The sequence below is a fragment of the Melanerpes formicivorus genome, unplaced genomic scaffold (assembly GCF_026170545.1).
Source record: "Melanerpes formicivorus ecotype bairdi unplaced genomic scaffold, bMelFor1.0.p_v2 SCAF_17, whole genome shotgun sequence".
NCBI classification, from domain to species: Eukaryota; Metazoa; Chordata; class Aves; order Piciformes; family Picidae; genus Melanerpes; species Melanerpes formicivorus.
In genome coordinates, this window is record NW_027142369.1 from 10,475,493 (window position 1) to 10,503,245 (window position 27,753).

Sequence of the window (27,753 nt, forward strand, 5' to 3'; positions counted from 1 at the left end):
ATTTGTAACTGACTACCACCCATAGATTCTCTATTGCACATAAATCAAAGTATCTCACTTTCAGTCCTGCCTGAGATGTGGCATGGAGTTTCAGAGCCATCCTCACATTTGGTTTGTTATCAGCTAACTCCAAACAGCTCTCCCATCAGCACACAGGCTTTCTAATCTGGCTGTCAAAGCATCTGTCTTTTTCACTGAATTGCAGAAGGAGCCTAAGGGCTTCATTTTGGCCTCCAGATGTTATTTTGAAGGTTAAGAGATAAAATGAAACTACTACAGTGAGTAACACGCTTTTTTTGTTGTTGTTGTTTTTGTTTTTGTTTTCAATTGACCAGATCTTTACTCTGGTATGGATGACCTCCTTTGAAATAACATCAATGGTTACAAACAGTGCTCCAGAAACTGAGGAGAATTCAAAATTACCATGAATTATAAACATGTTCCCTAAATTGTGGCTTCCTTTCCACCTCTGAATAGAAAATCAGCAAATGTTGTTGGGAAGAACCCTAGGGAAGCTTTTACTCCTCTTACTCTAATGGTGAGCAGCTTCACACACCCTTGAACATGAATCAGCTCCATTGCATAAGCTTGGCAATTTGGGATTTTTCAAGAAATAAAGTCCATAATTGATTAAATCATGCATTGGTGCATGCTAAGGCAAATTCCCATCTGCTGTGTATCTCATACTTCAATCCTAAGTCTCTTATCATATCCAATCTGTCTTCCCTAGTACTTTATTTGGCACCTATGTGCCTTGCCTAGTTACCAGCACATGAACTTTCGAGTCTGATGGTAGGATTTGAACATGCTACTTTTCTCGTTTTAATGTCCTAGGATGCCATGTGGTAAACGCTCTGCTCCTGCTATTCGGGTTGATTCCCACGATTTCCTTCCCATTAGTGGAGTATAGAGTGCATCCCTTTGACGAGTTTGAGTAATCAGGATGCATCTAGCCTCTGGAAAAGTGCATTTCTCTGTTTATCCGTGAAATTGTAACTCCTAGGATGTGATCAGCTTGTCTCTGAGGGGAGTCATGGGGGATCCCCAACTCTGCAATGCCCTATGGAGAGGCTCATTTTCATCCTTGGAATGTTAATGTGCTCTCTGAACTGGACCATCATTGAGAAGGTCTTGCCACTGAGGAACCAGGAACTGAGATCCCTGCTGCTTGCAGCATGTTCCAACAAGAAGCCTCCTGCTGCTAGGAGTTCTCAGCAGTTGTTTGCCCCTGCAGCACAGTTGGTTTCAGACACATAAAATTTGATCCAATATGCAATAATTGCAGCTGATGCAAGTCAGTATGAAAGAACTTAGTCCTTTCTTAAAGGACAAATATCTTTAAGGGATCTGCAGGAATGAGTGATAAAAGGGCTGAAAGTACTGTATGAGCACAAAAGTTCAGACTGTGGGAGAAGCCCTCTAACTCTGGGCTCTAGGCTGATTAAGATCTATGCACAGGTTTGGGGGTCTGCTTTATTCTATCCCTCCTCTGCTCTACTGATAGTAATAAAATATAGTTATAAAATAATGCAATGATGGTGTCCAAACAGGTGCATGCACTAGGTGAGTACCTTGTCTCTTCCACAGGCAGTATGGATAATAAAGGAGAGCATGGGAATCAAGGCAGTGTCAGCTATTCTGAATAAAACCAAGCAATTCTACAAATTAATTCCTGAATAAATACCTTCCAGAAATGAGTTTCACATCCAGAACTCAGTACTATTAACCCAAGCTTTTGAAAAAGCAGGAATCTAAACCTCCTTCTTTTTTCATTCCTTGTTTTTGAAAAAAGAGCAAACAAACTCTACTCACCCACAGAGCAACCAGCCTCTCCCCTGCCTTTCTAAATGTAATTGCTTTCACTTCCAAATACTGGGATGAAAAAGCAAAAAGACCAAAGATTCGTTGTTGCTTCATGATTTTCTGGGCTGTTTGAGGCACCACGTGTGTGTTTGTGTGTGTAATCTTCATTTTCTCACCATACAGACGGCAGATTACAAAATGTAAAAAACGAAATGACAGGAATGTGGGAAAATGAAAGAAAGGGGAGCACAGTGAAACTGTTACCAAATGTGCCCTTTTCCCAGTTGAAGAATGAAGGGGGTGGTAATTATGCATTCCACTCCCTCATAGAGTTGTTCTGAAGAATTGCCAACCTTTAGACTGCAAATTACAATCATTAGATTCTAAGATATTCTCATGCTATAATTGAGGACATATAATAATTTCAGATAACATCAAAAATTGGGTAATCTTCTTTTTAACATAACAGAAACACTCCTTAAGTAATGGCACCTTATCAGAATGGTTTGAAATGGCATGTGACGTGGTTAAACACATGGATTGAAGTTCACAGGAGAATGAAAAAGCTCTTAACAACTGCATTCCTAGAATGACCTTATGGAGGCAGCCCTGTCACTGTAGCCTCTTTTATTACTTATCTTTGGCTTTTTTCATGCCCGCTTGTTGTAACAAATCACAACATTGTACACCTTGGATCTGCATATAGTTATCTAAGTCACTAAAATTCTGGGCCTTTCCAAGGATATGTGTCAGTATAGCCAGGTGAAGAAGAAAAGAAAAACCAGCCCAAGCACCTGGGCAGATGCCATAAGAATGGGCATACTTATCCCTCATCTAAATGAGGTGGCATTATAATATGAAGTACACCTTGTGACATGAGAACATGTGCTGCTGTACCATCCTGTGCTAAAACAGGGACACACCAAAGCCACCTGATTCCATTCCCTGCAAAATCCAGGCCTGTCACCCTGAAGCAAAACATGCACTAAAGCCTGGGGTTTCTGTTTTTGTTGTTGATGGTACTGTTGCTAAGTTAATGTTATTTGGCCATTCATGTTTCAGTTTATCTGGTCTGCCAATGGATCCGATTTCTGAGGTACCCAGTGACCTTCCCCTGTCATACCCAAATGCTACAGCAATTCAATAGTGTGTGAACATGGATACTTGTGCAAAGACTCTAACAGATTTACAAAAGCAAATCATAGAAGGAAAGTGTTCTAATACCTAACAAAAATAATAAGGCACTCATATATGGAACTTCAGGGGATTACAGCAAATCATTGAACTTATTTTTTTAATGTATTTGGTAAAGTCTTTAGCAAAGCAATCAGAATATCAACAAGAAAGAGGCAAGAACTAAATCTTATTCCTTCCAAGCTACTTAACTTTTTTTACCCATGGAGAACAACATACTTGTTAGAACTTACCTACCAAATACAAGTGCTACACTGGTCCATTAAATGCATTTTTACTGAAGATAGTGGAATTCTTTTAGTGTGCTATTGAAAAAAAGCTATCACTGGAATTCATGAGTGGTAACTTGTAGAGAGATAAGCTACATTTTAACACCTTAAATTGCTTACTAAGAAAGTACTGTGCAGAATTCAGCAGCGTCCAAGTACAGAGTGAGTGAGCTGAAAACCCTTCAGTGTGTGCTTTCTCCCGCTGCTGTTAATGTAACATTAGCACTTCCCCAGAGCTCCTTCACTGAGCTACTGCAATAGCTCATACTAAAGAACAAATTAAAGCACTCTCTTGTTTTTTACTTGTTTGGTTTGGTTTTTTGTGGTTCGTTGTTTTTTTCTTACAGTAATAAGTACTATTTGGAAATAAGTTTTCAAGACTATAAATACACTCTTGCCTTCTGAAATCTAGGCATTCAACTCACCCATTTCTTTTAAAAAGTAATAACAAACCTGGTACAATTAACACATTTTATTGATTTACATTCAAAACTGTCTAAAATTAATCTTTCCTCTTACTTCAGGCACTTTAACATCATCAATAATATAACAAAACCTAGCAGCATTAGAATAGTTATTTCATCAGGAAACTAGTCATTCGGACCTCTGCAGATACTCCTTCCCATCTGTCCTGGTTTCAGCTGGGATAGAGTTAAATTTTCTTTCCAGTAGCTACCTGCCAGGCTAAGTCATGACACCATCCTTCATCATTAATTCTCTTCACAAAATGCTATCAAACAGATGTCTTTTGCACAGAAAGATGACCAGATTCAAGCTTTTTCAGATGATGACAGAAGTCCTGCAGTCCTGGAGAATGCCCCTCCACCTGCTCCTTGAGTTACATTAAGAGAAAAAATTGGCAGCTGATGACTCAGATAAACTGGTCTCTGATTGTTTAAAGCTTCACAAGGCAGAAGCAGCACCTTAAATATATTCACAGTGGTCATCCAAACAGATGCCAAGCAGGATGTTCTGCTTCAAAAAGGAATGCCTCCTTCTCCTCCTCTCACTTGGGCAGGGTGGTCATAGCAGCAGCTGTAAGCATGATGTATTCTTCTCATCATTTGCCATTGATTCCCACAGCTGTCTTGTCAAATATTTACAGCTTGTGGGAATGTGGCTGTGAGTACACTGTTTTGGCAGGCATGCTTGAAAACGCATGTATAATGGGTGCATGCTCAGACAGCACCGGTATGGGAAGCTGCAATTCATGCCAGCTTTGGGGCCACAGCTTTGCAGATAGTACAAGGAAAGCACATTATCTGGAAAAGTTCAGTTATAGGGTGCAACTCCACACTCCTCCTGGAGTGCCCACTGCAATGGTTATCTACTTCTAATGCACAAAGGTAATTTAAAAGCTGCTTCAGTATTAATGTAATGTAATTTTCACTCTAATAGCTCAAAGTAAACACATTTCAAACACACATACAAACACTTTCTGCTCAACTTGGTGACTTAAAAAAGTTACCAAGTGCATATCATAAAGACAAGTCTGATTTTATCCTTTGTAATCACTGTGATTTTTTTCCCCCCTGTACAATTATTCAGATCTCATTCCAGAATTCATCATCAAATTAATTAACAGATTTCACTGTGTTCTGTGTTTAAGGGGAGACTCTTTGTGGCCTGACTCTGGGAAAATGCACAAAAGAAGGCAGAAGCTTGTTTCTCAGCTCCTGTCTTTGCATTTTCTACTCAAGAGACAGGAAAAGGGGAAGGATGTAAATTAGGAAGCACATGTATCTTTCAGGATTAGCATCACGCATTTCACTGAAGGCATAGAAATGACAGCACATCTTCCACTCTCTTGAGAAACATTGATCATACTATTTCAGGGGTGGTTTTATCATGTTTCTCTGCCAAGCTGCTGATCTGAAATCTTATTTATATTTCATTCATCCCTCTTTCAGTAATAGCAGCTCTTCCACTGGTAATATAAATATTCATGTTATGATAATGATTCAATTGAGGTTAAGACTGTACAAGGCAAACATATGCAATATATAATGTACAATATAGAAAATCTATCAGGATTCATTTGGTGCATTCTGATTCTCTTGGCCTTGAGGCAATTTTGTATAATTGATGTTCACCTTATGAAATACTTCCTGGAGGATTATTATCCAGACTTTGGAAGTTTTCTTGCAAGGATCTATTCCTTCAGAAATTTAAATGGAAATGCAGAGAAAATTTTCCAGGTAACTGAAGGAAGTAAAAGGGCAATACTTTGTCTTAGTAATTCTATTCTACAGCCAAAACCTTCATTCAGGTAATCTTTTTATAGACCATGAGTATTTTAAAGCAAAAAGAATTGATTCTAATGTTCATGGTTATTAATGAAACATCTGCTTCTGGCAGACATTAAACCATGATGGTCCCACTAGATTAACTTGTCACTGTGTATATCACGGACCATCAGATTTCAACCTGTAACTGTCCAATAAAATAAACCATAACTTCTGCTTAGCTAAAAAATAATTTTCAAAAATACATCTAGCCTGCAACAGAAGACAGTAAACGATGGAAAATCCTCAACTTCTCCTGAGAATATATTCTGGTGGTTAACCATGTAAAAAACGTGCATCTTATTTCCTCTTTGAATTTGACTGGCTTTTGCCTCCAGCCATTATTTCTGATTATACCTTTTTTTAAAAGATAAAAGAGCCTTTTAATATTCTGTATTTTCCCCCAGAACTGTTCCTATACACTTCAATCAAGACACCTCCCAATCCTTTTTAAGATAATTTTTAACAGCCTGAGCTCCTAAAACCTCTCAGTGCATGCATTTTTTCCCACCTTCAGAATATTCTGTTTCATGTTTTTGCTCTAACTTTCCAATGTACCCCTTCAAAACTGAAGCCAAGACATGTATGCACTGTCCTGTGGATGGCATTGTTGAGGCCAGCCATGAGAAGCAAACAGTTTTTAAAATCCCTTTATTTACACATGGATTCATTCTTTTCTGCCACAGCAGCACACAGTTCAGCCTGTATCTAATTGCTTACTTATTCTGACCCTTAAATCCTTCTCAAAGTCACTACATTCCCTGGATATAGACTTCTGTTCTCCAGTTAGAGCCTCCAGAGTTAGTTCTTAAGATAGGTATCTTTTTATTTGGCTGGATTAAAATTCACAAAGTTTGAGTGAGATGCTTCTACCAACTGCCCTGATCAGTGGCCCTTCCTCATCATTATTTAAGACTGGAAATGAATTTTTTTGCAGCAGCAGGTTTAGATTCACTTCCAGATCCGTTAAAAATGCAATACAGCGTAGAACCTACCACTGCAACCTCTTTAGACACCCTCTCTTTTAAACTAAATTTTCCTAGACTTCCTCATCTTGGGAATCTGTCCATTTTCATGGTTTATTGGCAGTGCATGCACCCAATGTTAATACCATGCAGTGCAATGTCTGAGTCAAGTACCAGCTTGTGTGGATTTGTCTTATATTCCCTCATTTCAACTTTTTGTTATTTGAATTTCACATCAGATTGTCTGTTTTGGTTAGGGTAGCTATTAAACTAACTTGTCCTTGGGGTTGTATTGCTCAGCCTTTTCTAAACGGCACAAAGCAGCACATTTATCAGTTGTTTAACCCCCTAAATTTAAGGCAAAACACACCGCATTATCAGTTGGACAGGCAGAGGCATCAGAGACCACTGGTGGCCAAAGCTCATATTTCTGACTTTCAAAGGACCTGATCGTAAGTTTTCACCTCCTTATGAATTTTAAGCCAAGCACACCCTGCATGGAGGAGGCGTGGAAGCTCGTCCCACGTATGGAGAGACGGGGCACGGCACGACCCCTTCCCTCGCAGCCAGCAGAAACCTCCCTCAGCATCTGCCTGCTTCACGTCCCTGCGGAGACCCATCGCCTCCACCGCCAAATGGCACTGACCGCTGCGGGGAAGACCACTCCCAGGCTCTATCTGAAAACAGCTTTTCCTCTCATTTCTACAGCACCAGATTTAGGCTTCTGGGCTCGAGCTGGGCGCAGAGGAAGGCAGTCAGGAGAAGGACTCGGAGGCGACAAATGGTGGCTAAAGCGAGGGCGGCAGCACCTCACCCCACGTCAGGAGAAAAGTGAATTAGCTCGCCGAGGACCAGTGGTGTCGGTGACAGGGCTGCTGAAGCCGAGCAGGAACCGGCGTACCTCCAGTGCCCCGCGGCAGCCAAGGGCCGCCAGCAGACACAAACCCACTGCTGCCTCCGCGCCGCACGCTCGAGGCCGAAGCACACCGCCCGCTGCCTCGGCCCATGATAGGCCCTAATTGGCCTCCCTGCCAGTATAGGGCGGGATAGGGAGAGAATCGAGGCCAATCCACGCCGCCGTGAGGTTTCTCGGGGGATCCCCGTGGTGGCGGGCGTTGTGCGCAGGCGCGGAGAGATAGTGACGGCGAGGGGCGGCGGCGGGTACGCGCGTGAGGGAGCGAGCGAACGCCGGGCGAAGCGGGCACGGTGTCGGAGTCGGGCAGGAGCCGGAGTGGCGCGGGGAGCCGAGCAGAGGGCGGTCGGTGGTGGCCCGAGGCGGGAGAAGCCGGGCAGTATCCGTCGCTCGGCGACTCCTCGTTCTCGAACGGGTTTCCTCAGGGTTCCCCCCTCCCCGCGGCACGCACAGGAGCCACCGTCCGTGCTGCCGCCCCTCAGGCGAAGCACCACCTCAGCTTCCCGCCCGCCGTACTGGGCAGCTCTTCTCCGCCCTTAGCCCGCCCCTCGCGGGCGGCCTCCTTCTCCCACCATGGCTCTCCGCCGGCGCTTAGCCCGGCTGGCCGCCCACCTGCAGGACCCTCGGAAAGTGGCTGCCTTCCAGCGTCTCTGTGGGGTGGAGGGGCCTTCGGGCTGGGCCGACGCGGAACAGCGAGCTGGAAGCGGGGGGCCAGTGGTTAACGGCGGGCCTCCGGCCGCGGAGCGGGCCGGAGAGCAAGGGCATCCCGCCGGCAACGGGACCGTGCCCGGCGGGGCAGTCCCCCCGCAGCGGTGGAGGAGGAGGCCGCGCCGCAACTCTCTAACGGAGGAGGACGGCAGCCAGGAGTTCTCTACCCGTAGCCGCTTCCTCTACTATCTCTTCAGCCTGGGAACGGAGCTCGGTAATGAGCTCTTCTACATCCTCTTCTTCCCCTTCTGCATCTGGAATTTGGACGCCTGGCTGGGGCGGAGGCTTATCATCATCTGGGTGTGGGTGATGTACCTGGGGCAATGCACCAAGGATGTCATCCGCTGGCCGCGGCCTGCTTCCCCGCCCGTAGTGAAGCTGGAAGTTTTTTACAACTCCGAGTATAGCATGCCCTCCACCCACGCCATGTCGGGCACCGCCATCCCCCTGGCTCTCTTGCTGCTCAGCTACGGCCGCTGGCAGGTAATGCTTACCTCCTTGTCCTCCCTGTGTTTCCCATCCCCGCTGACTAAGGCCCCGACAGACTTGATGTCGTTTTGAAGAGGAGGCATGAGTTTGGGAAAAAAGTGAAATTACTGCCTTTTCACCTTGTCCGCCTCCTTTATTTTCCTGTGATCTAGACCAGTGCTCAGGTAATGAGCCGTTCTCAGAATTCTGTTTTCTGGATGCAAGTTCTGCTGACTTTCCATGGTTAGCTCCGTATGCATTAGAAAGTCTGCGTTAGCAATTTACATTTTCTTATTGTGACTTTTGCAGCTTACTTCTTATAGAGCTTTGCACAAAGTTTGGATAGGCATCTGATATTTTTACAGGCGTTTGGTTTTACTGCTTGAGAATTTGGTGGAGAGCCAGAAACTAAAGGGCTTTTTGCTGATCCTTTGTTTTTAGTCAGTCTGTAGCTTTAGCCATTTCTCCTTTTTTTTTTTATTTTTTTTGTTTTGTTACCTGTTAACTGGAAATTATTACTCCTATTTTGTAGAGTACCTATACTTTCAGATGGTTTTACAACTATCAGTGCGCTAATAATTAGCGGGAACTGATAATCTCTGATCTTTACAGCACCTTCATTTAGCAAAATTTTAAGATTATTGTGCTTTGGGTCAATAGATTAAGTAAAAACACTGTTGATCGTCTGGTTTGCACAAGCTGCGGCTTGCATGTGCTTGCTCTTAGCAGTGTAGGCAACAGTAAGAACTCCCAAGAAAGCACAGCACGCGTTCAGCTCTAAATCACTGCTCCAGTTTCAGTAGTAAATGAGGGAGAAGGCTTTCCCAGGCAACAAACTTTCAGTGCAGGGCTTTAAGAAGTTATGCAAGAAGTTTACTCTTGTCAATGTTTACAAATTCTGTTTAAAAAACCTGCCTGGTTTAAGTCAGATGTGTTGTCATATTCGCAGAGAGAACCCTCTTTCGGCTGAACTCTTGTCTTTCCAGTACTGGTAACAATCACGAGTTAGTTGTTTTGATTTCAGTGTGACACTTAGTGGCTCTATCTCAGAATAAAGAATGGGTGTTTGAAAAGAGATAGGCGAAGGTTGGGGGTTGTATTTGGCCTGGTCAAATGAACTTTCTGTATCTACTTTTGCAAGGTGATACAGTGTGCCCAAAAGAAAGCTATGTGAAATTCATTTTCTTTGCTAGGAAAGTGTGAAGTATTGCTCTACTGGAGTTGTGCAGGCATCGTGTGATGTCACACTTTGTGGGTGTTTATGAAATAAATGTTTGGATTTTTGTCACCGAGATGCTTCATGTTTGGGCTTCTTTTTTTTGTTGTGGTGTTTGGTTTTGGTTTGGGTTGTGTGGTTTGGTTTTGTTTGTTTTTTAAATGCCTGACTAAAATCCGAATATTTGATTATTGCAGTTGGAATCATGAACGGGATTTCTATTTCCTTCCATAGGGGAAACCTCATTTAGTAGTATCAGTCGATTAGCTTTGCACAGACTGATGTCATGTGTACAAAGGAGAACCCAGCTTAATTGCTTTTATAGAACCAGCAAACTGAGAACATGTGAAATGGTGTTTTTTTGAGTGGACCAAGTTCAGTCTTCATTTTGCCAGCCCTGCAACTGTTGTCTGTGAAATCCTGTGCTAATAGACTAACCATAGTTACAAGGAATACATATTAAGAAATCATAAGTGTTCAGACTTGTTATCATTTTAGAACCATGCTTAAGAAATGAGGAAGTAACGGGTTGGAGCCTTAATTTTAATTCCTTTTCCCTATGAAATAGGTATGAATGACAGACCTCTCTGAAACTACCTTCTAACATTTAAAAATATTAGTGTTTTTTTTTAATAGCCCTTCTTCTAAAATACTTCTAAATATTAATCAGAAGTTAACCTATGCCATGTTTAATATCTTTTGATTCACCTCTAAAGAGTTAAGCTTTCATCTAAGGTTTCTGCTGTTCCCCATATTTTACTTGTGTTCAATGGAAGTAGAATCTACATGACAATTTAGTTACACTTGCTGGAAATAGGAGGGGTTAATAAAGATCGACATTGGAACATCTTGGAAAGCTGCTAATGATAAAGGAGCTTGTAATGACTCCGATTTTTATGAAATTATGCTTACTTATCAGTACATACAGATGTTTAGATTTAAATGTGTTGGCAAATGTTAAGGTACAGTCTTTCACAGGCCTTATCAGGATAAGCCCACATCTTAGGACTCTTTGTTCAGAAAAATCACAGTGGAGCAAGACTGTAAATTTAACCACATACAGCTATAACTCTCCAGCTGAGAGTTCTAATAGTTCTAATGGTTTTTGAATTATTTTCCTTTCACATAGTAATCAAAAGGATTCTTGACTATACACACTAAAACAAAAATATTTGCTTATAAATGCAGTTGTTCAAGTAAAATAATTTCAGAGATGATGTATTTTTAAGATCGTTGTGACATTTTCACAGCAAGGCAGACATAGGGAATATTCAATGCAGCCAACTTTCAGGCAGAAACAAATTATATGTTAAGATAATTTTCTTAATAGCTAACTGTTCTGTCTATTGTGGCATATAAGTTTTCAGTTTCTCCTTGTATTATGAGAGTGTGCTTGAAACTTTTGATTCTACTTACAAAATCTTTGTTTATTTGATACTGTTAAATCACAGCATGGAAACCATTTGTTTCAAAGACACTTCAGTAACCTTGAAATACAAAGCTCATGCCAGAAACTGTTGGGAATTCAGGAGTCTTATAGATGATATTTTTCTTTCTGCCTTTGAAGCTCTGACACCGTGAAAAAAGGAGGACAAACACTTGAAAGACAGCAAGATTAGAGATCTTAGTATGATCTGGGAAAAAATACACCTTTATCACCCTGGAGAAAACCTGTTTTCTTTGAAATGGTGGCAGTTTGAGCTGGGTTAGTTTATATCATGTCTTGAACAGGGAGGAAGAGAGAGTGTGAACTGCTAATTATCTAGAAAATGTCCAAAAGCCTAAGGTTGAGACTACGAGAAAAAGGCTTCTTCATATTTTGATTACTTTGAGCCGCTTATTTCAAATACATATCAATATATGCTTTATTAGAAGTGCTTGAGTTAAGATGGTACCTCACCTGTTTTCTTTTGAGGAGGGAAAAAACCAAACCAAACAAACCTGTCAGAAAGGCAGAAAATGCTTCTCCCAGAGTTCCTCCAGAATGCAGCCTGGCTTTAGCAGTAGTTGTCTGGATTAGGAAGTGATGGGTTTGCACTCCTTCCTGAGCTCTGCATTAATGAGCTGACTCAGGAGCTGCTGACTCTCACTGTAGGCCATTGAACGAACATTTAAGTTGATAGTAGGAGCCCAGAGCCTTGATTGATGATTAGCTGGCGTCTGTAACTACATTAACCAAATGTATGAATATTTGAACAGACCTATCTTTTGAAGCTGTTTAGATCACTGAATATGACATCATTGTCCTCTCTGTGTACTTGCCTGCCAATGTTTTGTATGCAAATGCTATCATCAGGGTCTGTTTCCACTCCACTGATGATAATGGCAACCTTAATAAGCACTGCTGCGAAACCTGCAGGAGAGTGCATCTGTTCTGTAATACTTTCTTTGACGCACCTAAAAGCATTTTCCAGTTTTTTAGTGCTCTACTGACTCTCTGTAGTACCAATTGTGTGAGAACATCATGTGGTACCATGTAAAACATCCTTCCAGAAATCTTTCAGCTGCGCCATTATTTTTATCAACCAGAGCTGATGAATCCAATCAAATGAGATGGACTTGACAGAGTATGTATTGGGATTTCAGAGAGATCTGCATTGTTCTGTGATTCTCATTGACCACTACTAAATTCTCCCTCTAGAACTGTCTGCCTGCTCTTTAATTTCAAAAGGCTGACTTGCTTTTCTGAGATCCCTACTGGGAATAGGGAATAATTGGTTATGGGTGCTGGATGAATAGTCCAGTCACAGTGTTGCTATAGTGAGGATTTTACAGAAAGTGGTCAAAGTTTAAGTGGGCTTAAGTGTCTGACCTTGTTGAAAGTTTTGTATTATCAGTGAGAACAATGTAATGATAAGCTGTAAGCTACACATAGGAGGCCATCTCTTACATATGAAGTCTGTGTGTAAGAGCAAGTAGAAACTCCTTTCATAAGAGGTACCTCATCTCTCAGAAAAGCCCAAATGGATTTTGGCTGAAATTCTAAACTGTGAAAAAACTAAGGCAGAGAGGTATGTGCTAGTTTAATTGATGTTCTTACATGTGTTTTTTAAAAGAAACAGTCAAACAAAAATGCTCTTGATGTGAAAAGCTTAGCTGAAGGTGTGATCTGAAAACCAGAATTGCCTACACAATGAAGAGCTCATGAGAAAGAGGGATTGGAATTTGGAGGCTCAGCACTGGCCTTGTCTTGTGTATTTGATTTGTAAGGTTGTCTTTTGTGGACCGTATTAACAGTGGCACTTGTTTTACAAAAGAAGCTGAAAAAGTTGTGTGACCTCTTTGATTCAGGTGCTCTTGAAAATTTAAAAAGAGCACGGTGAGTTCTTAGGAATCTTGTTGGGAGATCTTATGCCAGAGGTATGCAGCAGCCTGTCCCGTTAGACTGTGTTGACTAGCATTACATAGATTTTTCAATTTTGTGTAAGCAAATCTTTAATGTAAAGGACCTGGGGGGCAATATGTAAAAACAAGTGCTGTAGATTAGCTGCAGAGTTTTTGATGAAGAAAGGATTCAAAGGAAATCCTTCTGAAGCAATTTTTCCTTGTACTTTCAGAGAGGGTATGTTGATTAACCTGAGAAAACTTCAGTTTGCAGAAAAAAAAACTATGTTTAAGGTGTTTGGGACATAAACAGAGAAACATGGAGGTGATTCTTAGCAGATGTGCTCAGCAATGGTCTGGTGTTTGCTTTTAATGACTTGCAGGAAAAGAAGTAACAGACTCTATCTCCTGTTGTAACTCCTTTAATTTCTTTACAGATGATGTGTAGCAGAAGATTAAGGTTTTCAACTGCCTGCAGGACTGGCACTGAAATATTTGTCTTAGAATTTAAAGAAGTTTTCATAGTGATGTGTAACACTCACATTTTTATGTTTTTTAATGTTAAGGTTTGTCCGTGGAAGAAAGAAGTGAGTGGTAACAGGAGCCTAACCAGTGTTACTTACCACTTGGCCTTTTTCGAAAAGCCACTTGTTTGTCTGGTCTTCCTAGATTGACCAATAGGTGGTCTTTTCTTCTTAACCATCCTCCTCTCTTTTCTGCACCCTCCAGAAAATCATTTATATGCTGTGCTTTTTGTACTCATCTGGTGAACCCATGTCTCAGACTCATTGCTGTAAATATGGATTATAGCTTTTCATATGACTGTTCCAAATACATAGCCCAAATATCTTACTAAAAGCCTGATGCTGCAGATGCGGCTTAGATTTTTCAATGAACTATGGCCTAAAATAGTTGTCTCAAACTCAAGCTGTTATATGATTAAAAAAGGTCATCTGGAAATATTGTAGAACACTGAAAATATTAGAAAATCAGTTTGGAACCCTTCATGGATGCTGGAAACTTCTCCAATGTGGAATGTGCTTTAAAGAAGTAAAGAAATAAGCATCTTGAGTGTGTTTTAAGAATGTTCCATTATGAAAGAAGGAATTTTTTTGACCTAGGTCAAAGCTTTTGGGACAGATTGTTTCCTTATAAGCATTTTTAAACAATGGTTATGTTATTAAGACTCTTGGCAAAAAGTCAGATGAAGGGGCGGGAGGAGGACAGACACTCAAGGGAAACACTTTCTGTGTGATCCAGTCAGAAGCGGGCAAGCCTTTTTTAGAGGATGCAGTCTAATAACTGTGAATTTCCCAGTAAAAGCATAGAGCATAAAATTTTCAAAGACTTACTGGGAGTGGTTTCACTGCTGTTTTCCAAATATAACCAATTTAATTCAGTTTAATTTACTACTGATGGAATTAACAGCAAAAGAAAGATTGGAGGTTGTGGTAGTGTCTTTCTTTTGCTGTTAATTCCATCAGCCTTCGCTTCATGTTCTAATGCTGTATTTGTACCATAATTATTAATATTACCTAAGTTTTATTCTGGCCTTTGGAAAAATATTTGTGTAAGCTGGATATCTTATTTGGAATGTGGACTACTTTTGTCAAGGAGAAAAATGCTGTGCTATGTTACTGTTGGTTTTGAGTCAACACATGAAGTTCAAATTGAGTACTATGCAAGTGTATTTATTTTTGTACAAGGCTAAGATTGTCAGGTTGCAATGTTGGAGGTGTTTTGGTGGGTTTTTTGGTTTGAGTTTTGGGGTTTTGGTGTCTTTTTGTTTGTTTGTTCTGTTTTTTAATTTAGATACAATAGAGCATTATGCAGATGAATAAATACACCCCACACTCAAAATTGATGAACTTGGAGGGAGGCAGGGTTTGAGATATTTGTCTGTAATGGGCTATTTCTGAATCTGGCTCTTAAAATACGGTCAAGAATGGAGATAGGTCAATTCTCTTGTCAGAAAGAACAAGCTGTGAGAATGAAACCTGAGGTTTGTCTACCTCTGCTAACTGTGATTTCTGTCAACCTTTCAGACCCTCATCTGAAAGGAGATAGATGCCAGTCTGCCTTGTGATGCCTAAAAAATTAGGAATAGGAGTGAATTACATCTTTTGTCCTTTGTGCCTTTGTAGGTCAGATTTGGTTTGTGAGGAACTGTCAGACTGAAAATGCTGGAATCCAACAGTCTTGCTTTAATGTCCTTCATTGAAGTAGAGACAGTCAGTATATCTATACAAGTATAGATCTAAAATTTCTAACTCAAAGGTAATAAATAGCTGTTAATTTTCAAATTTGTGAACATAGTGTTTTCCAGAGTGAGAAACCCAAGCAAACCTCAAAAATGAGTGTTTTGCTTTCTTCCATAACTGCTTAAAATGAGTTTATATTTAAATTGTTCACATTTAGTTTTTCATTAAATATGCCTATCATAAGTAGAAAACATAGCAAAAGCCTTTACGGTTTTGGGTTGTCTTTGGAGATCCATTTGCAATTGGGAGAGAAGCTTTGTGAAATCCACTATTTTATTGCAAAGCAGGGCTGATAAAAAATGTTAATAGCCTTAAGGCACTACTATATTAATAGAAGATGTTTTGGTATTTGGGAAGATTTTGTTTACTAGGTAGTTGGAGGTTACAGATACTTAAACACATGGTATAACCAATGTCTATATGCAAAATAAAGGCAGTCATTTTCTAGATGAAATAACATTTTTTTAAAATGCTTGCTAGTACCTCAATATTGTTATTTGCAGGCAAAAATTTGGAAGTAAATTTATGGTATCAGCCTTTTTTCATGAGAATCAAGGTTATGTCCCTTGTAGGTATTCTGATTTGGCATGCTGCTGAGCAGTGTTCTTGACAAGATGCAAGGTGTGTGGGAGTGTTGTTACTCTTTTTTAGTCACCTTGTACCCTTATCCCTACATGTGAGGACATTATATACAGTTGCCTTATCTCAAGGCAGATTTTAAGTAGGTGGTACTAGTACCTAATGGCTACTTTTGAAAGGATTGAGTGAAAGCAGGCCAAGGAGATGGGGTATTGTGATTTTTTAAATTTATTTTTTTTAAATAAGGATTTGTGCAAATATCTAGGGAGACCAGTGGACCACAGGGTCCACACAGTTTTATGGTGCTCCACAGGTGGGTACTGGGGATGTAGGAAGAAAATCAGATTAATTGTGTGGGCAGTGCAGGGAAGTATGGATGTAACATACCATAGCAGGACAGGTCAAGGCTAAAATCTTTAGGTCAGATTTTATTCCTATACCTTAGACAAAAATGTCTTTGTTTGAAGCTTTCTTTAGTCAGTAAAACAAGTATCAGCTCAAAGCGAGGGTCCAAGTGTGCTGCCTGCGTAAAGGTGGGATCATAGAGGGGAATGTTCAGTGTTGGAACCAATCACAAAAACTGACTTAACCCTTGTGTTATGGAATATTATTCCAGAGGAAATTTGAATAGTTGTTTCATATCTTGCTTTGCTTTTAGTGGGCTGGGTACAATACAGCTATGTATACTGAACTGAGTAAGTGGTGGAAAGAAACTGGGTTTAGGATGATTGTTATGCATTAGATATACCATAGATCAGTATGTACCTAATACAGCAGACACTGTTGAGCGTAAGTCATGCTAAAGCTATTTCAGTAAGAAGAATTTGTCTCAATTCAATTTAAAAATCCATTGTTACTTAAGAATGTATGAATCAAGGTTAAATGTATAATTGACTTTTTATTTGGGACACAATGGGGAAGTGTTTGAGCTCTTGGATAGAGATGCTTTAGTACAGACACTATACTAGCCAGTGTTTTTGGATGTTTTCATGGGTATCTGTTCTCAATACCATTTAGAACAGAATTAGTGAGATATTACACAGTCAAATATTATTTCCAAAATTTTCTTCAAAGTAGGGAGTGTCTGATGCAGTTCCTTTTTTCACCTTTCCCTTGAGAGTTCCTAAGTAAGAGCAAGCATTTCTTTCCATTTCAGAATTTATCCTACTCTTCCTGCTGTTTGCAATGACCTGCCCAGGACTCTTAGAACAGGACTCCTCACACACACCTTTTCCTTCATACTCTGTTCTTGGGGTCTTGCTGTTTAGCTGCTCTGACATCCTCTCCCACACAGTCCCAACTTCTTACACACCATATCATTAGCTGCTGTAGCCTGCTGAGCCCAGCATTTCATTGGTCTTCCTGATAAAGCTCCAGCTTCTGTTTCTGTCAAGTATTTCAGAAACACAAGAAAAGTCTGTACTTATTAAAGGAGAAGCCTTACCCTTGACTGGAACCTGAAAGCACAAAAGATGTGTGCCAGGAAACAATGGTTATATAGATGGGCAAAACTGCTTGAAGCTTTTGTCGTGTGTGTGTGAACACACTCACTCGCACGTTCTATCACCAAGTAACTGTGACACTATTAAATTTTCTGATCAGGATGTCTGCATAGCTTCTGGAAGTAGTACATCTTCATTTGATAGACTGACAAATAAGAAGTCTGTCTTTTGAGGCTTTCAGTTTGTGGAGCATGTGAAGAGGTGCTTGAAGCTCTTTTAGAGGATATAGGATTTATTCCTATATGCAGTGTTTCTGCTTAGGTAGTCTTTGCAGGGGAAGAGTGGAGCACCACCCAGGGAAATTGTGGGCTTGAGCATTCCCTGGAGCAGGCAGTGTTACTTCTCTGAGATAAATGGAAGTAATGGTGGAGGCATAATGTGGATGAGTGATGGGGCAGCTCTTGCAATAATGTATTCTGAGGGTGCAGCACAGAGTACAAGGATTACTTTTGTGGCTGCTATAACAATGTCAGCATCTGATAACTCTGCAGTTGTCTGGGGTGTGACTTAGTTAACTAGTGTCGTGCCCATTATTAGCCTCATCCCATAAGCATAAGGCAAGAAACTGCATTTGTTCCTCCATCATTCCAGTTAGAAATGAACAATAAAGTACATAATTTTGTTAAGGTACAATTTTCAGATCAATGTAGTATAAATAAAGACAAGTGTTGCTACAGGAATTGGAGTTTAACTAGATGTAACACAATTGTAAGCTGGGCATTTAAAATTGATTTTAACATGAACTCTGTTTCTTATGTGAAACATTAGCTTCCCAGCTTCTCTCAAACCTTTCATTGAAAGACTCATTTAGAAGCTTGTCAGTCTGGTAAGTGGCCTTCACAGTGGACATAAAAATTTATCCAGTAAGATTAAAGATATTTTATCTTTTTTTTTAGTAATTCTACCCTTCAGGTTACCCTTAAAAGGACCAAGGGAAAGAGCAATAAAACTGCATGTAGTTCTTAAAACCTCATTCTGAGATTCACAAGCATCTATCTAGACTGCCTGTTTATATTGAATATGTTTATAATTTCTTTCATGTAGGAAGTGAAACAATTTTGGAAGCATGCCACTTTGTCTTGTGACTGCATAATTTGTAGACCTAATTATTTTTAATACTGAAAAAAGGAAGCTGTGTCTTGTACAGTGTTTTGCAATATGGTAGCAGGGAAAGTATTTCTTACTGCGCTGCAAGATGTGGATTAGCATATGTGTATCCAAAACCAAGTTTGTTAAGATACTGAGTTGCTGTACATGCTGATATGTGCTCATAAAACTGAGGATTTTGTTTGTTCCTGGTAAATAGACCTTATTAATAATAATAAAAAAAAACTCTCAGAGATGGAAATGTTGTTGCCTATTAAACATGGATTATAAGAGGGAATTTATTAGTTTGTAGAGAACAAAAACATTACTTATCTCAGAGATTGAGTCAAGGATTGCAGAAATTCTGAACCAGTGTATAAGGAGTTGAATTTCTTTGTAAATTAGAGGCTGTTTTTCCAGAGAAAGATGAAGCTGCTAGATTCTGCAGGGATTAGTTGTTAACAATACTAGTATATCAAGTAGTAGCTTTACCCAGTGTAAAATTGTTCCACAGTTTCTAACACAAGATTTAAGTGGCTCTGCCCAAATTGCTAATTTAGGGTATCATAACATGACAAGAGGACTGCCACAAAGACCTACTAATTTGCTATGCTTTGTCTGAAAATATAAGACCAGTATATATCCTGAATAGTAAGGAAAAGGACAAGGAAAAAGTTGGAGAAGTTTGACTTACTAATATTTTGACTTTATGAAATTCTAAATACATCTCTCAATTTTTTCCTCTACCAGTATCCCCTCATGTTTGGATTGATCCTTGCATTCTGCTGGTGTACTTTGGTTTGCTGTAGTCGCATTTATATGGGAATGCATTCAGTTTTGGTAAGAAAATAATCCTACTATGCTTTATTTGATTTCATAAGCTTCCATCACACTTCTATAGTGCAGTAATTGTATGTGTGTATATATGTTTCTTTAGAATGTCCTAATATGTAGAAATAGAATATTTACGTTTCTTTGGCAGAGAAATTGGTATTGTAGCTAAAAGTGGATGCCAAACTTCTATTAATTTATACTTTCATAAACTCAATCCACAGTTGAAACTTAGCTGATATTTATTAGCATTTTTAGTGCTAAAATTGATGACTGCACTAAAGCACAGGTTTCCTCTGCAGTGTAGAACTAATTTGGCGAGATGAAAGTATCTGTTAATATCCACTCTGTTTGCATGTCAGCTGCTCCAAGAATGTGCATTTCAGAGTGCCATGCTAAATGCAGGAATTACTTATTAAAAAGGATTTTAAAAACTCAAATGTGTGCAAAGTAAAATGGGAAAAGAAAAATACTACAAAATGGTAACTGGAATGTAAGACCCCACTAGTAAGGATGACCTAAGTGGTTTTTGAGGATCACTTCGTAGAAGGAGAAAAGCTAACAGGTAGAAAACAGTTTGGTAGTAAGTAGTAAAGCTGGTAGATGAACACGCTATAAAAGGAGAATGTGAAAATAAGGCAGCTCAGAAGAACTAAATGACACATTTGTGTTAGAGATCGGGAGACCTCTTAAGTCACAGCCACAGGGATGAACTGATGTTTCTGCAGACAAGTCAAGTCTTGGAACAAAATCATGCAACAGATAGTGATGCATTATGCAGACTAGGGTATTCAGCATTTTGATATCTGACTCGTCTACAATGTTTGAGTGAACACAATTAACCATGTGTTGCCTGTAATGTAAAGCAACCATGGTGGCTAAATTGGAGGGTGGTGGATGGCAAAGGTGGCAGTAAGTTGTTTCTGAAATGAGCAAGTCTGACTTTTCAGTTAATTGTTAGAGCTTTTATTGAGCATTCAGTTAATGGAAGTGAATAAAAGTGGCTCATCAAAGAGTAATACAAATACTGCTGATGAAAGTCTCACGTCCTGGCTCATATGGAAAAGCGATAAGCATGTGAATGAAGGTGATCTGGATTCTAGCACTTGGACTTCTAAAAAGCTTTCAGCAAATTTGTTCTTGACAACTGAAGGTGACAAAACTTGCAGATAATTCTCAGATTAATCAACAGTAACTGAAATTTATTGCTAAATTAAAAGTAACGTTTTAAAACACATTTTAAAAATTATAATAAAGCTGAAAATCAAGTATGAGGCCACAGAAGTTCTCTTCCTCTCCTCTAATGGTTGGAAGCAGTTGTCTGTTCTTGCACCATTGTTAATTCTGCAGTGATCCTTAACTGCCTTACCAGCTGTTGCTGCTAACATGCCTGTGTATTGGTACCCAGGCACTTGGATTTAGTTTTGCACAGCATGTAGGCTGGAGTGTCCCCGCCCCATACAAAGATCGTTGTAGCTGGCACATAGGAGGATCTACAACTTTGATCATGGATCATTTGATCACAGCTTCACTGACAATCATTCATGATCTGATGCAAATGTCCTACTGATAGGTGATCAAATGCAATTCCTTACCTTATCCTTATGTTAAATGTATAATGTATATGAGAAGAGATGGGAATTGACAAATCACTTGAAGCAACAGAGAAACTAAGTTTGTCATCTTGCTGATGTAACTAAAATTATTTTTGTAAGTAATTATTACACTGAAACCATCTTTCTCTCTCTTCAACAGGATGTTATTGCTGGATTTCTGTATGCTATTCTCATCTTGGTTGTCTTCCATCCAGTTGTGGACCTGATTGATAACTTCAACTTAACTTACAAATACGCACCCTTAATTATCATCAGTCTACACTTGGCCCTGGGCATCTTCTCTTTTACTCTAGACACTTGGAGCACATCACGAGGAGACACAGCTCAGATACTGGGCTGTGGTGCTGGAGTAGCCTGTGGCTCTCATGTTAACTATATAGTGGGTCTAAAGCTAGATCCTTCTCCCGAAACATTACCTTTATCTCTTTCCTCTCTCACTGTGACTGTGTTTGGAAAAGCCATATTGCGGTTGTTAATTGGAGTAATAGTTCTGTTGTTAACAAAAGTAGCCATGAAAAAAGCCACCATTCCACTGGCATGTAAAATATTTCGCATACCACATGAGGATGTACGGAAAGCAAGACAGCGCATGGAAGTTGAGCTTCCCTATCGTTATATAACATACGGAATGGTTGGGTTCTCTCTTATGTTTATTGTTCCTTGCCTCTTCTATTTTATTGGCCTTTCTTGATGCAGTTTTTTGTTTTAAATGGGGAGAACAGAGCTAGTTCCTTTTTGAAGAGGCGCACTAGTTCGTGAAGGGAAGACCAATGAGCTTGGCTTTATCAGGGTCTTCACTTCAACAGCAATACATAGCAGGCAAAGCATTTAAAGTAGTTTGCACATCTTTGGGTATGGTATGGGGCCACAAGTCAAATACCAATCCACAAGAAGTGCTTGAAACTCTATAAATGCTATGTCTGGGTTTATTGCTATACCAGTCTGTATGTGTGTGATGCAATGAATGTATCTGAATGTCTGTCATGCTGTACCTGTATATATTGAGGTTTTAACAGGTATGTCTGACAGCTCATAGAAGGCTCCATTAATGATGTTTGCCATTTCATAGTAATTTATTCAAGTTGTTGGAACATACTGCTAAATTGACTTTCCTCTATTCTTACCTGAAGTCTTGCTTCAAGATGTTTCAGCTAATAGGCATTCCCAGTGGACCAAACTAGTAATGAGGTTTAGTTCCTCTAAAAAAAACCTAACCCTACAAAATAAAACAAAAAACAAAAAAAACCCCCAAACCTGAACTCAACCCTTTTTCTTTAGCCCCCTCTAGAGTAAAATGTCTGGATTGGCATTGGTAGGTATTACTAACATGTATGATACAGGTACTATATTTTATGGTTTAATGATTGTGCCTTTCTGTTGCTAAATCAAGAAATGCCATATATACTGTGATGTAAAAATGTCTAATTTTATTTAAAATCCTACATAATTAGGCAGATATTTTTCAATGTTGGATTGTCCACATTGCTGACATGGTTCAAGTTAATGGGAATATTCAGTTTAGCCTGAATGAAAATTGCATATATGGGATGTCCCAAGAATTGCGTCCTTAAGCTCAAGATGTTGTAAATGGACAATAACCCCTTTTGTAAGTATTTTTAACGTGTATCGTAAGCTACTGGAAGAGGATATATTTTTCTGGAGATTGTTTATACAGTGGACAGATAATTCAAAATTTATTATCTAAACATGCAAACAATAAAAGCACCCCATTCTGCAAAGAAATGGGCCTCTCATTATTCAAACCAATTGAGAAGGACCATTGTTTTTAAATGCTTGCTTGGGAATAAACCTCATGCTAGAGAAAATAGTTGTATTTTTATGTATTAACATACAATATTTAAAGGTGATAATTACTTTTACCTGATTTAGATAGCTACAAGACTGTTTAATGATCAAATTAAGTTTTTAATCATTCTGATAGGCAGAGTGTGAGCAGTCAGGACAGCATGATCAATGAACCAATGATTCGTGCATATCTAACTTTTACTGAATTGTTACGCACTTTTCAGCTTTTCATGATCCTTTTTTAGTGATGAGTAGAATATGACCCTTCAACTAATTTCATGTGCCTGTTTTGTGTTTCATTTTGTCTGTGTGAATGTGTTGCCTAATTTGCTTTGGTTCTTTTTTTTTTCCATGTCAGGAAATGTTGTATTGCAGCAAGAGCTGTCATACTGGCTGGCCATCACTTACTTAATTTTGTATTGCGTATTTTTTTGTCAGGAAAACCGTAATCTTAGTTGGGCAGTATAGTGATGTAAGTTTTGCATTCTATTTCTTTGTAAACAGTCTTTGGAATTGGAAGGCTTCTTTTGTATTGGAGCACGCATCTCCAGACTGTTAATATGTAAATTAACAAAATCAACTTCTCTTTCTTCAAAGCAGTCAAAGTTATGGTACGCTGGTGTTAGGTGATGTGAAAAGCTGACTTTGATGCATCTCTTCAGTGCATTTGGAATGTACTGCTATGAATGTATTTAAACTGATGTGTTCAGAACTCAGTGTGTTAAATGACTTCTAGTAGAAAATGGTTAATTGTTACAGTGCATATTTCTGGATTTGATTTTTTTGTTCTGTTTCTCTTCATGGTTTAATGCTGAATATGCAGTAAAAGATAAATTGGTTTCCAAGGCTTTTTGGGATGAATTTCCACTGATTTGACTTTGCCTCACTAAAATAGTGATTAAATGAATAGCTGGGGGGAATGTAGACAAAATGCCTAATGCTTAAAGCCCTGAGCAAGTCATGTACTTCCAATTATTTTGTTAGTCTGAGGACTTGTGAAAGTAATAGGATAACTTTCTCTACAATTTAGGGCATATTCTTCTTAAATATCCTAGCTTTACAGTTGATAGTGAAAAATGTTTAAATTCTAGCACAGAAGAGACAAGTGAGCAAAACTAGTTGTTTGCTTGTTTGTTTTTAAGGTACGTATTTGACTTCTAGGAACTTCAGATTTACAGCATAAGTGTGTCCTTAAAGCTGTCCTTTCTTTTTTGTACTATTAAGGGAAAATAATCTACTGATGGGTGAAAACATCATTCAGGCACGGCTTTCAAGAGGCTAAGGGAAACGGCACTGTAGCACATTCTACTGCTATAAATACATATTTTATATTTTTATACGTTGCATTGGGTAACTTCAGAATGTTATGTTCCACGTACCACATAGTCTAGTACCCAAGAACTGTACATCAGAATGTTAATGCAGCACCTTTACAACCCTGTCTCCAAGACTGCAATTACTTTTCTGAAGTTTACATGAAAAAAGTTTTCTATTTTCATCTTTTATTAGAAGGTGTATGCAAGAGGGCAGTTTAGCACAAAAGAACATGCAATATGAATACTCTTACAGAATAAAGAATCACAGAAATACAAAAATTTTAAAAAACAACAATTTAAACATTTTAGTATATTTTTGTTTAATAACCTGAGATTTCTTCAAACCGGGTGTAACAAAACAGCAGGTAAAAGTGGAGCACTTTCTTTACCCTAAGCTATTCCTAGAGTTCAACCTGAAAAATGTCTCTAGTATAATTTGGTACTACAGCTTTAAAATGTGGTCAGATGTCTTTTCAGAAGGATGATGCACTGGAAACCTTTCATGAAGTGGTGCAAAAACAGTCCTGTCACTGCTACTCAGCTTCCTCTGCTCCAGGTTGTATAGTCCTAAAAAGAAAAATACCAGAGCTGTACAGAAGTAAATATAAATACACATTTGTTACAAAAAGCTATGAATGAAATTTGTCTTATTTGATTACTTCACAAAATAAAACCTGATGCTAACAGTCACGTAGAATGTAACTTGGCGCACAATTTTGTGTTCCAAGAGGGTGAAGTCTTAGGTTGCCTTAGACACAGGAGCAGGAGTTTGTCTGACCTGACCCTCAGTCAGAACTAAGGGTTGCATCTTGGGTAAGTTTTGGAATTCAGTATTTTGAAAATGTTTCATGTTGATTAAAAGAAACAGCTATTTCTTTTACTTCTGGTACCAAGAACACGAGCGGAAGTGCCTGTCTTCTGTGTGATCGCCTATGAAGCTCTTCAGTCTCTGATCACATTTGGCTTACCACTTGCCCTGCAAACTGGAGGGGGAAGAGGAGCTGCAAAAGCTATTCTAAAAGAAATTGGCAAACCAAAGGAAGTTGTATTTTATTTGCTTTGAAATTATTTTTTTTAAGCCAATGTACAGTGTTTATCCTGGGGGGGGGGGGGGGAGATGCATTTCTTTTAAAAGGCATCTCTGTGATATGTGGCTTTTAAAAAAAATTATTTTTACCAGAACAGTGTTGTCTGGATTTTAGGAGCTATTGTATTTTTCTTTGCTATTATTTTTCATTACATCTTTCAGTATTTTTACTCCATTTCTTGCTTGTTTTCCAGGGATTGTCCTGAGTTTTTGTAAGCAGTTGCTGCTTATGTGAGGATTGTAATTTTGAACTTGTAAATACTTAAGGGCTGCTAGTGGCTGTTTGCTGCTCAAATACATACAAACAAACCTTGCATGCTGTAAGTAAACACATCTGTTGTGCTAAAAGTCGTTCCTATTCCAGTATTTTCTTCCTCATTACAAAATAGAGATTTTTTTTTGTTTGGTTGGTTTTGGGTTTTTTTGTTGGTTGTTTTTGATTTCATTTCCCACACATAAGGCATTTAATAATTAATGGTACAAAGGGGCATTGCTGCCTAACTCCTTTAACTTTACTGGGAGTTCTGCACCTGGTTCCTTCCCTGTTAGATTGAGAATGAACCCTGAAGCTTGTGTTCAGCTCTGACATGTGTATAGACGTCAATGTGTGTGAAGTGACTTGCCTTCTAAGGTGTCAATGTAATATCCTTGCTTTTGAAGTCTGAGAGATTGTTCCTTTTAAAATTATATTTAGCCTAATTTTCCAAGACTTTTAAAGGGCTTAGTTTGGAAGCCGTTTCTTAGTAGCTGCAACTGGTTGTGTATTTGCACCACTTATTCGATGTTCTTCCCTCTGTACCATAATTGTGCCGAATGATGAGATCCCAAAACAACATCAGCAGATAAAGTGTTGACAGGAGAATTGATTTCTTGGGGTATTGTGACTCAGCTTACTGTAAATTGGTTCTTGGTTGGTCTTTTTTGGTCCAATGCATAATGTTTCTAGGTTAGAAAAATTATTTCTACATTCTACAAATGAATTTCAGGAAGCTTTGACTTTGTGGGAGGACGTCTTACTGTCTTGTCTCCATGCCAGAACTTTATTCAAGAGGAAAGCTTAAATGGCCTTTTTGTTTCAGCAGAAATACATGAGCCTGTTATAAATTTTACTGTAAATACTGTATTTGTCAGATTGATAGATGGGTACTAATGTTGTTTTTCTTTCTATAGTACTTCTTGAAACAAAGATCAAGTTTGATTTGAAAACCAAATGTAATACTGTGTGGCAAAGAAAATACAGCTCTTTAGGTATTCTCTACAAGGAAAGTATCACATGCTGAAGTTGGAGCAAATTTAACTATGCATTAGAAAAACTTCTTTGCACTCCATTCTGCACCAGAACTAGCTTGTGTGTTGGTAAGAGACCATTTAACAAAAGAAAAATTAAGCAAAGCAATATGTGCTTGCATGGTGCAATTAGTAACTGTTCCCATAGGATCAAAGAAATACAGGGTACATAGAAGAACACTACCTTTAAAGATATTGACCAGTAAATGTAAATGTCCAATCAAGCTGGAGAATTTTGTTAGTGTCTGAACTTGGACTAAATTAGTCACTGTTTTTCCCACAGCTTTATTTTTGGTAGAAAGTGTAATGAATGACAAGGGTGATAGTCCTGAAATGAAAATTAGATCTTAAGACAATTTAGATGTCTGAAGCACCATAACTGAAGATCAATTCAGGAGCTAGTAACCTAAAAAAACTAGTAGGTCTAAGGGGGATTTTGTATTAAACTTAATGCACTTAAAAATTATGCCAAAATTTGGCCTATACTTGATTTATATGAAATCTGTAGAACAATATAGATACATATATATAATATATTGCTTACTGGAGTTAATTTTTTTACTGTATACTTTTTTCCCCATGTTACTGCATTCCCTGATAAAAGCAAGTGTTCATAAAATCTAAAACAGCTTTGTCTGTATAAGGTAAGGCTGCATGTATAAGTAGTATTTCAGGAAATGCAGTTGCAACCCCCAGTCTCTCAATGTCTTGGAGAACTTTTTATTTAAAAAGTACTTTCAAATGCAAGCCCTGAGTTATTTGAGGATCTATAGTGATTGCTGTATAATAGTGTACAACTGATGTTTTAAAAATTAATACAGCTGAACTTTTTGTTAATGATTTTGTACTCACTGTGCACTTTCTGCAGTTGACAACTAATATTTAAATTCATATTGACTGGTAACTGAAGTGTCTAACTTCATCTGCAGCGGGTGGATAATAAACTACTGTTGGATTCAAATGTATTTGTTGCCTTTCTTCTTTCCAGTGCTGAGGGATGTGCGATTGGATGCATACCACAAATGTAGAACACTGATCACAGAAAAACCTTAGGTTCGAACAATATTGTCTTTGTAAGGTGTGGGCTTTAGATGTAAAAATTCAGGAAAAATAATGAGGAAATGCTGAAATAGGCATTTCCACTGCCTTAAAGTCTGGGCTGTTTGTTTTATTGTTTAGTAGATGAAACTACTGTAATGAAATAAATGCACACTTTCATATTCAACTGACAAAGAAC

General features: G+C 38.9%; 1 protein-coding gene across 1 annotated transcript; it reads left to right on the plus strand.

The window, feature by feature from the left end:
• The first annotated feature begins 7,687 nt into the window (after positions 1-7,687).
• SGPP1 (sphingosine-1-phosphate phosphatase 1) lies at positions 7,688-27,477 on the plus strand. The gene is made up of 3 exons (XM_068148926.1): positions 7,688-8,620; positions 19,324-19,413; positions 21,160-27,477. Exons 1-3 carry the CDS (start codon positions 8,003-8,005, stop codon positions 21,709-21,711), a joined length of 1,260 nt encoding a protein of 419 aa, XP_068005027.1. The 5' UTR covers positions 7,688-8,002; the 3' UTR covers positions 21,712-27,477.
• Positions 27,478-27,753: the final 276 nt, after the last annotated feature.